Source organism: Fusarium keratoplasticum, chromosome 5 (genome assembly GCF_025433545.1).
Source record: "Fusarium keratoplasticum isolate Fu6.1 chromosome 5, whole genome shotgun sequence".
NCBI lineage: Eukaryota > Fungi > Ascomycota > Sordariomycetes > Hypocreales > Nectriaceae > Fusarium > Fusarium keratoplasticum.
The window spans coordinates 2,122,996-2,136,080 of NC_070533.1; the positions used below are offsets into that span (position 1 = coordinate 2,122,996).

The 13,085-nt window shown below is 55.3% G+C and overlaps 3 protein-coding genes across 3 annotated transcripts; all 3 read left to right on the top strand.

The window, feature by feature from the left end:
* Positions 1 to 460: 460 nt before the first annotated feature.
* NCS57_00729000 (CDT1-C domain-containing protein) lies at positions 461 to 1,888 on the top strand (the record flags this gene model as incomplete). The annotated part of the gene is made up of 1 exon (XM_053057146.1): positions 461 to 1,888. The coding sequence occupies one exon, from the start codon at positions 461 to 463 to the stop codon at positions 1,886 to 1,888; it is 1,428 nt and encodes a 475-aa protein (XP_052913341.1).
* A 1,073-nt stretch (positions 1,889 to 2,961) lies between these two features.
* Positions 2,962 to 4,943, top strand: NCS57_00729100 (uncharacterized protein; the record flags this gene model as incomplete). The annotated part of the gene is made up of 3 exons (XM_053057147.1): positions 2,962 to 3,402; positions 3,508 to 3,650; positions 3,866 to 4,943. The coding sequence occupies 3 exons, from the start codon at positions 2,962 to 2,964 to the stop codon at positions 4,941 to 4,943; spliced, it is 1,662 nt and encodes a 553-aa protein (XP_052913342.1).
* Positions 4,944 to 9,871: 4,928 nt separating this feature from the next.
* On the top strand, positions 9,872 to 12,218 carry NCS57_00729200 (uncharacterized protein; the record flags this gene model as incomplete). Its single annotated transcript, XM_053057148.1, has 2 exons — positions 9,872 to 10,320; positions 10,373 to 12,218. 2 exons carry the CDS (start codon positions 9,872 to 9,874, stop codon positions 12,216 to 12,218), a joined length of 2,295 nt encoding a protein of 764 aa, XP_052913343.1.
* Positions 12,219 to 13,085: the final 867 nt, after the last annotated feature.

The following is a 13,085-nucleotide window of genomic DNA, read 5'->3' on the forward strand; positions in this document are numbered from 1 at the left end:
CAGCGGACATGTACCCGCATTGCTGCTGTCGCGTGGCCGAGCTTGGCTTGTGCGTCGCGGTGTTGCGGGCCACTTTACGCGTCCACGACACGGATCGAGACGCGTCTGGGCGCGTCTTGGGTCCCGCTTAGAACTTCACGCTTCACGTTCCCCTTGGCGACGGTGCACATGCCTGCTCTTCTTTGCGGGCCCCATGGCCCATGGCTCTTGCCCATGGCTTCCACTTTTGCAAGACATCACTTTGGCATTTTCATTGCGATCGATTGCGCCTTCTGCATCTGCGTCTGCTTCTTTCTTCGATTCTGCTCGCATCTTTCCGTTTGTGTAAACAACTGCACCGCTCCTTCCACATTTCCCTTTCTAAACTACCACGGCCTCGCACCTTCTGTGTGTTTGAGGTATCTCATCGCCATCACCCCTCACGACTGCTCCTACCCTATCCCCGAGAAAAGCTTTCAAGATGCCTCGACCGGCCAGGCGCAACCAAGCTGCGCCTGCTACCACCCAGTCCATCAGCAGCTTCACTCGAATCTCCAAAGGTCGCCTTGGCGATGCCACCGGCAAGAATGCCATCGCCGATACCAAGTCAACCACAGTCACAAGGAAACGAAAGGCGGCCGTCGAAGAGGATCCTCACCCCAAAGCCACATCGCGGACATTTTCATTTCCTCCCAGCAGCGATGATGAGCTTTCCGGGCCCAAGAAACGCGCTTGTCGGCGCCAGGAGCCCGTCATCAACTCGCCCGCCAAGAGTGTCACCGTTGCCAAGGGCAAGCGAGTAGCAAGGACGACACCTTCGAGAGCTGAAGCTGCTCACAAGCCAATCAACTCAACCATTATTTCCAAGACGAGGTTGCAAGGGAAGACGGTGCAGACAAAGCTCGACGGCGTCTTCAAGAAGTTGAGCAAACCCGGAAATGGCCTTCCTCCCCATCTGGCCGAGATGGTCGACCTTCACAGAGCCTTCGTCAAGACCATTATGATCCAATTCGCTCACAATGGAAGCAATTCGCCAATCGATGTTCGGACTGTTGCTCCTCACATCGCACAGGCATGGGGCAAGAGACAAGTCACGATGGAGGACATCCGGCGATGTATCGCCATTGAGACTTCGGCACAGAACAACACTGTGTCGCCATTCATTATTTCCGACTATGGTCGCAACAAGATCTGCATCGAACTCGCCTCTCACGACAACAACCCGATTAATGAAGAGCGACTGCTCAAGCAGTTTGAGGCGAACCTTCGATCACTGTGCACCGAGCGATCCGCTGACGACATGGATGTCGACCTTCCACTGGACAGCCTTTCGCTCAACGATCTTCCTCAGGTGGCCATCACGAATATGGACACTGGAGCCAGGGCAAACCCTCTCCTGAGCAAGGGACAACGCGCGCTGTCAGAGCTCAAGAGCGGCATCGCCACCAAGCAGCAGGAAAAGGAGGCCAAACAAGCTGCGGTTACCAACAACCCCCTTCTTAACCCTGATGGTACTAAGATGAGCCTTCTCGACCGACTTCGACTGAAGCAGCTCGCCAAGGCTAATGAGCCACTACCGCCTTCTGGCCCTGAGCTTCAGCGACGCGCAGCTCTCAACCGCGTCGTAGATGTAGCGGCCACCATCTCTATGCTCAGCCTCTCGAACCCCATGTCCCTGCCACGTCAGGCTTTTACAATGGCTGTTATTCTTGAGAAGCTGAAGGACTCGCTTCGCATGCCTGTGTCTAGGGAGGAGGGTGCGGCTTGTGTCCGGCTCATCGCTAGCGAGGTGGCTCCCGAGTGGCTCCGCATTGTCACTATTGGAGGCAGGGAGAACGTTGTGGTGCAACGGCATAGCCAACCAGTCGATCGAGTCATTCAGGAACGGGTGCAGAAGCTACTGGGTTGAGAAAGACCGATTTATAGGCGGTCGAATCATGTGTTTATATGAGAATACCCCGTGGAGGATGGATCTGCTTTATCGCACATCACTGAAGGAGTTAAGAACTGCGATTCCCTGATTTGGGATATGGAAATGGATAGGTAGGCATGGCATTGCATCGAGGTGCATCTTGACACGCATTGGATGGAGTTGGCGTTGCGGCATACCATATTGTTTTTAGTCTGCGCTGAGCATTCGCATTCGCATTCACACTCGTGTATAGAGACAGACATCCATGATAGGAGAAGGAAAAAAAAATCGAATACGTATTTTAATCAATTTCGGTTCCCATACGAAATGTTGCATCAAGTCATGGGCATTCCGCCAATCGGCTTGTGCAATCATGCACCGAGCTTTCTGATTGATATTCGGTCGTCCCCCCCGAAAAGGTGGGACTCCGGCATTGAATTTATCGGCCGACGGAAGCAAGGTTCCGCGCCGGCGGACCGCGGCCTCTACCGATGAGCCGAAAACATTGCGATTTCCCGCGCTATATGTGTGATTTTGGGGGAAATGTAGGACTGATTGAATCCTGTTAGTCACTGGCATTCGGTGGATATCAATATCGTATAGAAACAACGTGTTTGTAGACATTTCACCTCCCCGGACTCCGGATGTCGGCGACCGGGTGTGGCGCGGATCTGTGCAAGACGAGCAGAACCCAAGTGGATATCCAGGGAACGCAACGCACCAATCTTGGATGCGGATCTCGTGCTCAACCGCCTGTGATTGATCAATGGGGAACTGAAAAAACGCCGGGGGTTAAAGGAGGGTGCGGATGGAAGGATTCAAAAAGGCCTGGGGTTCGCATTATGTGTGGGGTTGGATGTGTGATGGATGGATGTGATTTCTTTTGCTTATCGACGGTTTGCAGAGTCTTTCGAAAGTCAGCGGAATATTATCCGAGCTTTCCTGGGTTTGAAATGTCCTACAGAACTTGCCAGAGCCCAGTTCTGCCTTGAGACACCTTGGTCCAAGACCCAATCCTCTATTTGGTATTACACAGAAACCAGCATACTTCCCAGCAGGGTATCGACATCATGAGGGCAGCGGACGAGGAATCATCAAGCAACCGTAGGCCGTCATCGTCTTCGGAAACAGATGTCGAGTCACAACACATCACTTACGCCGCAACCTCGGGGGACATTCACCACGCAACCTCTCACGTTTCGGGCCACGATGCCTTCGAACCGGACCAGACTGGTACTCCAGATAGTCAGATTCCGTACCACGAGGCGGGCGATGAGGTATACGACCGGCTATCGCGGACGCGAAAGGCTGCTATCGTAGCTGTGCTGTCGTTCGGGGCGTTTCTATCGCCAATATCGAGCACGTCGGTGCTGGCGGCCACACCAGAGGTAGCCAAGGACTATGACACCACCGGCAGTATCATCAACGTGAGCAATGCCGCATACATGGTTGTCATGGCACTGTCTCCTCTTGTTTGGGGACCAATGAGCCAGGTGTTTGGAAGACGAGTTGTGAGTGCCCATTTTCCAATTCTCCTTTGATAGGACCTATCCCGGGGCTGTGACGGCCGTGATGGTTCCATATGCCTTGGACACACATGCTAACATTGCATATAGGTATCTTTGGCTTCGTCTGTGATGTTCTTTCTGCTGAGTCTCGCAACCGCACTGGCACCTAATTTGGCCTCGTTCATTGTCTTCCGAGCCGCTTCAGCCTTTGGTGGAACGGCCTTTATTCTCATTGGGCCTGCGTGTGTCGGGTAAGCATTTTGCGTGTTTCCTTCAGTCAATTGCCTCATCAGGGGTCTATCTTCTTGGCCAATCTTGAACAAGTAGCGTATAAGAGTAGAACAGCATGGCTCCTCGAGAAAGACATCGGACTTATGCCCCAATTGCTTTCATACGCTGGCGGTCATCGACTCAGCTGCTCTTTTCGTAAGCATCAATAATGAAGGAAGCACTGACACTTGAACAGTGACATCTATCGCCCAACAGAACGTGGAACAGCCATGGGTTGGTTCTTGACCGGCACGCTGGTCGGGCCTGCATTTGGCCCTTTCCTGGGTGGTATCATTGTGACATATTCGTCATGGAGAACCATCTTCTGGCTACAGACAGCGCTGGCTGGTGCTGGAGTTCTTGGAGTGTACTTTGTTGTACCGGAGACAGCCCATCACTTGAAGATTTACGACCTGGAGTCGTTCTCCCGAAAGGAAAAGACTTTTGCGATCCTCAGCATGATCAGTCCTATGAGAGTGCTGAGGCTGTTCAGGTACTTGAATGTTGCGCTGGTAGCCGTGGGCAGCGCATCCTTGACATGGAACATGTACAGTCTTCTGACCCCGATCCGATACGTCCTGAATCCGCGGTTCAACTTGGAATCACCGCTGTTGTCGGGCTTGTTCTATCTGGCACCCGGATTCGGATACCTGCTGGGGACGTTTTTCGGTGGTCGTTGGGCTGACTACACCGTGAAGCAGTGGATCAAGAAGCGAGGAGGCGTCCGGATACCGGAGGACCGACTTCGGTCCACGCTGCCTTTCATGGGCGTGATTATCCCTGGAAGCATGCTGGTGTATGGCTGGACCGTGGACCAAGAAGTTGGGGGCATCCCTGTGCCTGTGATTGCCATGTTTGTGCAGGGTGTTGCGCAACTGTTCTGCTTCCCTTCCTACAACACGTACTGCATCGACGTGATGCCCGGGCAAGGGGCAGAGGTGGCGGCGACCAATTTCTTCATGAGATACCTGATCGGTTGCGTGGCGTCGGCTGTGGTCCTGCCAGCGGTCGAGGGGGTTGGCATCGGGTGGTTTTCAACCATCACGGCTGCGTACTTGGTTGCTTCAGCTCTGGCCACAATGGCTGCGATCCGATGGGGGAAGGGATGGCGAGAGAGCATGCAGGCCAAGCTCGAGGGTCGAAGGGAGCAGAAAAAGGTCGAGGGAGGAGAGCACCAAGGCAAGGGCGTTGAGGCGGTGGAGGAAGAGCTAGGACTGGACAGCCAAGAAAAGGCCCGTCAAATGAAGGAGACCGAGACATTGGCTGCGAGGTAGTTTAGAGAGGGAGAGTGGTGATATTGTTCTCTGGTGACGCCCTGGTGCAGTATAATTGGCCGAATGTGTATATACTGAATGAGACAAGCAGTCGAACAAGGTATCAAGGCTGGAATGCGAAACTCTTGGAGTGTGTACTTGTGCCCTTGAGACCGGAATAAGCTCGTGTGAGATATGCCCCTTGGGTGGTAAATGCCTGATTTATAACTGTTCGGGCTTCCTGTAGGAACTCGGTACCATCTCAGGACGGGATGCAAGTGCCACACTCTCTTTTGACACCTACTGTGTCAGGGAGAACAAGGGCAAATGCTGAAATTGTGAGACAAGACCAAGTAAACAGAGATGCTACGTGGTACGCAATATTGAACGCCATCCACGGACTCGGGCTGACACTCCGATGTGTCGTTGTCTGACTGTTGCATTCAGCCTTGAATCTCTCTTACTCAGAGTGGGAGAACTCTTGGCTCCAGCTCTGGAGTATTGTGGCCTGTGGCTGGTGATGACGCTGCTGACACCACCCTGCAATGCCGCTGGTGCCGCGCGTGGAGCGCCTCAATCGGCCGCCAGAAGTGGGCTGCCGGTGGGAGGCGAGCTGTGGCGTTGCTAAATAAAGACGGCGCGGGAGAGGTAAACGCCTGTGGCAGGTGATAGAGAGCGGCCGACTTGAGGGTGAAGGGCAAGCATGGGCCATGACGGGAGCAAACAAGGCCATATCCGCACTCTCGTCCATCTCATATAACCATACGGGATGGATGTGTGTGCGTCAAGCATCGATCCGCGGCTCCAATCACTCAGTGTCACATTGTGGTGCTATGCGATAGGGCACGGCGGAGCTGGGGACAGATTTGGGGAATCCGGGCCGGGAATCTCGAGGGGGTGAGATGAAGATTCCTGGGCTCAAAGGTCGAAACAAGATGAAATGCTTCGCGTTGTGGCATGGGAGGCATGCAGGGCTGCCAGGTCCGACGTGGTGACTGGTGGACACGAGCATTGGCGTCACGGCGAGACCCGCTTGTTCAAAATGATTCTGGAGCTATCCCACGACATGGAGATTACTCACTCTCGCAAAAGCCCAGCCAAATGGCGCCGCCCGCAGGTTCCGTCTAGCTTCGATATGCATGTATGTGTGAGGACCTGACCTGCTGGGTCAGGAGATGAACGAGACCCATCCGTCCTCAGGTATGGCGAGAAACTTGGAACAACAAGGCGCCCTGGTCCTGTCCTGGGGAGAGAGAGCAAACATCGTCGACAACAAGCTTCTCCGGCAGTGAATGTGGGAGACGTTCCGATGCGATGAGATGCTCGTCAAGGATCACCTCTTGGCGACACGTTACACGGCCGAAACACGACCACGGGGACCATGACGTGGAACGGCCTGGCCGTCGCCGGGTGTCGTTTGAAAGAGGCGTTTTGAGGGTCTGTCTGTACCCGAGCCCGTATCTGAGGAGTTGGATCGATGAACCAAAAAAACAAAGTTGCCGATACGAAAAGCCATGATCCATCGCCCAGCCTTGTCGGGGTCACAGCAAGCAAGATCCAGATGTCTCCTCCAACACGATGATGAGCTAATAACGAACCTGCACTATGTCAGCAACCGGCTTGCTTCCTGGCCTGGCCATTCCAAAGCAGGGCCCAGGCAAGCTGCGAATTGGCAGGCCTCATCCCCTGCTCCCTTGGCCTCTCAAGGGCCCATTTCTAGTTCGTGTCAGTCAGTGACTGACCCCCTTGGCAATCTCGCCGTTACGGCGGCTCCATCTGCTTGTGGGTGTCGAGCAATGTGCTGTTTATTAATGTCAAGCTCGTGGGGCCGTCCCTTGGTGCTGGTCCTCGCTCGAGGGTGCCACCTGTGGCGTCTGTTACGAGGCAAGAGGACAAGGTGATATCTTGGCGCCCTAGCGGGATGCTCTTGTCAGGGTGCAAGAGGTGGTTGAAGGAAAAGTGTCAGCTTTAGAGGCCCGCCGGTAGTTAGAATAGAGTCAACGGCTCTGTAGCCTAGGCCGGAAGAGGCAGCAAACTTCTTGATACGCCATGCAACCTGGTCAGAGTGAGACCGGCGGTGGAGAGAAAGATGTAGTGAGAATCACCTCTAGCATGGGGATTTCTGCCAGGCATTCACCGGCACGACATTCTGGAATCGACATCCCCAGGTTCGGCCGTCTCAATATCCCCCAGCATCGGGTTACCGGCTCAATATGTGAGAAGCGCAACGAACTGAAAGCTGAGACTGAGGGACGCGTGGCGGGAGGACCCTCAACAGCCTCTTCTCAGGGCCTTCAGGGCCACTGACGATCTCCCACAGACCGAAGGGGGTGCGGCCGATGTCCGCTAGGGGGTTCGCTTATCCGAGACTGGTTGTCCAGGCTTGGGAGGGAACGTTGAGAAGCGTCCCGTCGATAGAGAAGGCGGAAGAGGAGGGTCGCGTCGGTAACTCATTCGTTCAACTTCAAGGGCCCAAGTTTGCTGAGGACCTCGTTCCAGCCTTCCAGGGCAGGTCGTCGCGTCTGTGGTACTATCTGAACCGATCCGCAGGCGCTCAGAGCATCCATGATTAAGGGACCGCCTGCCTTCCATCTTCTGGAAACAACGACCAACGCCCGACAATTACGAGTCCCACGGCCGATTCTTCGGGATGTGGCCGCCTCCCCACTCAAACAGCCGCGATGTGTTGTGTAGGTGGCGATTGACAGGCGGCTCAAAGCACGAGGTGCGGCGGTCCTGATGCTCAGGTGTCGATCAGGAGTTCGGGACGCGCAACCACCGTACTGTAGTGAGTGTCTGCCTCTATGTCTGAAGCCTCTGGAGCAGCAGAGAGCCACGAGAGCCTCTTGTCTTCCTGACGAAAGGGGCTTGAACCAAGGGGCGGATTGACCCTCGCTCGTGGACCCACAGACCCACGAGCCCCCGACTCGCTTCTGGCTGGGATGAGGCCTGGAGACTTGCTGGGATATGGCGCAATAACAGGGGATGCAAGGCTCGGGTCAAGGCTTGTGAAGCTGATACTGTTGCTGCTGCTGTTGCTGTTGCTGGTTGTGATTGTCAGTGATTGTCCTCGACGTACAGAAGATGCAACAGCTAGTGAAGCAACCAATGGATCCGTTAACTCTACTGCGTTTCCACGGCAGCGGAACAGAAAGCGCCCGTCTCCAAAGGCAAAAAAACGCGCAACGACGCTGCGATGACATTATCGATGGGGGATGAGAAATGGCCGATGCTTTGTTGTTGACAAGCATTGATGATTGATGATGGCCGTTCCATGTCAGATCAGCGTGGATTGGACCGGGTCCTCTCCCAATCCAGGCCAGCAATTCCCCCGACAGCTTCTCACGCTCGCACTCTCGTTGGACAGCATGTGTCTCTGGCGCCGCCCATTGGCTGATGGGCTCTCCGCCCGGCAACGCCGTCCCATTGGGCGTTGGCTCAAGGGCCATTCACAGCGCTCGTTGAGGTGATTCCTTGGGGCGTCGAGGGGCCCGGGGAGAGAATTGAGTGGTGACCAGCCCCCACCCTTTACTGTTTTTGGAGCCTCCAGGTTCCATCTTGCCAAAGCTTGAACGGGACGGGGGTCGTGTTTTGTTGCGGGTGCTGGACTGGACTTCTTTCCATCATTTTCTCCCAAATGCCAGAGGTATCTTTGCGGCGACACTTGGCTGCCAATGTACTTTCCCGCATGCCTTACTGGGGGTCAGCTTCGGGTTAGAATCCATCCAGGCGGAGAAGGGAAACACCTTGTTGCAACACGCCCATGATTGTAGTGGGCATCTTGCGGCCCTCACCTCGGGTTTCTAAGTATGGACTCGAGAGACTGGAGTCTGTCCAGACACTAGTAGACTCACAGCTACAGTGTCAGCTGTGTTCGTCTCTCGCGGGTGCAAACCAACCCGAGATCGCTCTGCCACAGTACTCGTATCAAACCTCCATCTCAGCACAGCCATTCCATCGGCGTCGCCAAGCCACTGCGCTCCCTCCCGCCAACCACTGTGTGTCCCGGGCCTGCCGATGGCTACGTTGCCCTCTGAGATGTGCTCTCCAGCGCTTCGCAGACCGCGCCGCCACCACCACGGAGGGCACGCAAGGGCTAAAACCGTACAGTAGGTCAGCTCAGGAATAGCACCGTACCTGGCAGACAAGAGTAGATGCGACTACGCACCCCCTTCATCCCTAGGTCCCCTTAGCGGACCCCGTAGCGGGCCCCTCCCCTGGCCACACTTGGTTCTTGCCTACCCCGTCCCCCTATCGCTCTCTGCAAGGCCCTGACCCTGGGATGCCAATCCCTTGTCCCGTGTCCGTAATCCCCTGCTCGTGCCTCTCCTGGCCTGGCCTGGCTTCGGTTTTTTTTTTCTTCTCTTCCCTCTCCTATCTCTTCTTGGTCGACTCTTTTTCCTCTTCCCTTCCCCCTCCTTTCTCTTCCACCCCCCGTCAACGCCCTTCGCTCTCCGGCCTGTCCATCGCCGTCCTCGACGCCGTCGTTTTCCTCTTCTCAATCGCGAATTCAAAGGCACCGCGCTGCTCATCAAGCTTCGCGCTGCTTTTCATTTGCTTTTGCGTTGCGTCGCGTGATAGTCGTGTTCAGTCTCTTTTATCTACCTGCCTTCGTCTGATGACGAGGTAGCGACTTCGCCCACCAACTTCCGCTCCTCGCCGGACTTCATCTTTCGTCGGTTCCCTTCATAGGTTGTCTCGACGACTGCCAGTCGTTACTTGAATTGCTTTCCGGCCAAATTCGCCAGTTTCCGCAACCCGTTGACTTAATTCCTCGATGACGGCCGGCTCCACCTCGACATTCGCTCTGTCCTAGGCTCCCTAATTTTCTCAACCTCAATCTCACATAAACAACACATCACCCTCAACTTGCCACACGCACACAACAACACCCACCGTTGCGACTCGATCGACCCAAGGCCTAAGCGTGCCAGACTTCCCAGCCTAGCATGCAGCGGCGCCATTCAGTCACCATGGCCGCCCGCAACAACAGCTCGCGAGTCCCTCTGGGCAGGAAGATTGACCCCCTGCTTCCATACTCAATTATTTCCGAAAAGACAAAGAAGCCCCGGCTTCGTCTACGCTCCCTCTTCGGCCACTGTCATTACCGAAGAGTCTTTACTTGGCTCATCGGCATCGCCTTCCTCGTCACTCTGATCTTCGTCAAGTCCAGAAAATCCGGATATGGTGGCTACAACATCGGTGGTACCAGGACCCAGGAGCCCGTCGCAACTGCCACTGTCATCAACACTAACGGCGAGCCCGTTGTGATGCTGACTGGTGATATGGACGGTGACGGAAAGCTGGAGACGGTCCCCGAGGATGAGTATGTCACGGCGGATCAGAAGAAGGAGGTTGCCGAGCAGCTTCAGAAGATGCCCTGGTTGAGATTCCCTCAGTATGTCGCCCCTTAGCTTGTCTGCCCCCCGCATTGCTAACCTCTCTCCCAGCCTGGATGGTTACTTCCATGGCCTCCGGACCCTCGTCCCTAAGACCAGCCTGCAGCCCGAGTACCCCAATGTTACTGAGAAGGCTCCCCTGCCCTCTCCCGCCATGAACGATCATGTTCCCAAGCCTAAGAAGTACAGCCCTTATGAGCAGTCTGCCGACATCAAGACTTGCTACCTCGATTCGAAGAAGACTGTCCCCGCTCCGGATCTGTACGCCTACAATGGTGTTCCTCAGCATATGCCTGACCCTGCCATTGGCTCTTACAAGCTCCTGGGTCTTCGGGACGATGTCTGCTTTGACCGTTTCAGCCGATACGGCCCTTACGGTCTTGGTTACAGCAGAGCCCACGGTGGTTTGGATACTGGACTCGACACCGAGAGCTCGGGCAACGAGGCCGTCTGGGCCGAGACTGGCAAGATCAACTACATCGATGTGAACTGGGCTGAGGCCCAGGAGGCTTGCTACAAGGCCAACAAGCACCGCTTCAAGCAGGTCAGCCCCGAGACTCAGGAGCTTCAGGAAGGCTCGACCAAGAAGGGCCGCATTGCTGTCGTTGTCCGTACCTACACTGGCTTCAAGTGGACTGAGCTTGCTGTCCTGAACTTCCGCGCCCTGATCAACGAGCTGTCTCTCAGATCCGGTGGCGAATACCAGGTTCACTTCCTGATGCAGGTCCGCAACATTGATGAGCCCATTTGGTCCGACAAGTGGACTGTGCAGCGCATCATCAACGACAACGTACCCGCCGAGTTCCGTGGCCTCGTTTCGCTCTGGAGCGAGCCCCAGATGAGGCTCATGTACCCCGGCAGGTTCGGCGAGACCATTGAGAACCCCAGTGGTGCCGATATCCACGGCATCTACCGCAGTGCTCACTTCCCTCTCCAAGTCTTTGCCATGCAACATCCCGAGTACGAGCACTACTGGAACTGGGAGATGGACATGCGATACCTGGGCAGCTACTACGAGTTCTTTGACCGTCTTGGCAAGTGGGCCAAGGAGCAGCCTCGCACTCTTCTCTGGGAGCGCAGCGCTCGCTACTACATTCCCCCTTACCACGGCACCTGGGAGAACTTCTCTCAGAGCGTCCAGCACGACACTCTTGCCTCTGGCCGTGCCCCCATCTTCGGTCCCTTGTCCTTCGAGGGTAAGGAGCAGCTTCGACACGACGAGTGGGGTCAGACCATGATGCCTCCCTCTTGCAGCTCGGATGCCCCTGATCGATCCAAGTGCGGTGTTGGCGAGGACGCCGATATCATCACCCTCAACCCGCTTTTCGATACGGAGCAGTCTGGCTGGGTCTTCTCGGACGATGCCACAGGCTACAAGGCCCCCCCTCCTCGACGATGCGCCATCATCACTGCCTCTCGTCTCAGCCGTCGCCTGCTCATGTCGATGCACGAGGAGGTGTGGCGATACCACCACACCATGTTCTCGGAGATGTTCCCTCCCACCGTCGCCCTGCATCACGGCATGAAGGGTGTGTACGCGCCTCACCCTGTCTTCCTGGACCGAGCCTGGTACCCCTTCAGCGAGATTGACGGTGCCTTCAACGCTGGCCGAGACCACTCAACATCAGGCCCTGGCAGCCCCTTCGATCAGCTCAACGAGCACAACCACAAGGGTACCAGCTGGTACTTCAACAGCGAGTTTGGTGGTCTCCTGTGGCGCCGATGGCTGGGCTATGCGCAGATGGATGGTCGTGGAAAGCACGGTGGTCGTGCCAACGAGGGACGGGAACGAGGTGGCAAGACGGAGGAAATGGATGAGCACAGCAGCGGCCGGTTATGTCTGCGTGGTATGCTGGTGCATCCCATCAAGTTCGAGCATCCTTCGGAGAAGCCGTAATGAGAACCTCCCTCACCATGTCGCCGTCATGAGCAAGGCGACGCCACCTCTCCCCCCTCGACCAGCGCACACGACAGACACCACACGCACATACGCATTTGCAGGAGCATCTGTACAAATATACCCACGACACCCGAACCGCCAGACATCCATCCGAGACGAGACGAGACGAGACCAGCGCGGCGCGGCGCAGAACGCATCAGCCATGATGAGAGGGGAGACGACGCGAATTCTCTGCATCCATTTTACCCGATTCTTGTTCGACCCGACTTGTATTCCGTCTGTTCACGGACCAACCAGCGGACTCGGCCTAGACCTACCTAGACACTTTATTATTTGAACCTCGTTTTTATCTCTTCACTTCCACGTTTGGGTACTTTCGCCAGCAAGGGGTTCCAGAACGCCGTCCTAATCAATCCCTCTCCGCTGGGAATCAAAGGTTGTCTGCCTTTTTTCAAAACAAAAACTCTTTTAACCTTATTCGACTGTTTCTTCTTGTTTTTTTAAACCCCGATTGTTGTCATTTTAACTGTGTGGCATGTTGTTTCTGGGTACGAGGCATCCGGGACCAGGAGCGGAAAGGTTCTCCGCCCATGCTACGGGGCGTTTGGGATGGGGGACATTTGGGAAGACACATGTGAACAACGGTGCTACTTGTATAGATTCGATCTAGTATTAGAAGAGGTGGTAGTTAGGTGTGAAATTTACCTGGGTTTGAAACGAGTTTCTCTCCTGTTAATCAGTTATTTTCTTCCTGTGGCGTGGACTTGTTCGAGTTGTGGCCACGTCCTTTCGGCGTTGAGCCGGCAACGGCGATTGCATTCGATGTAACCGTGTCCTAACCCAAGCTAGCACCGAAGTACCATC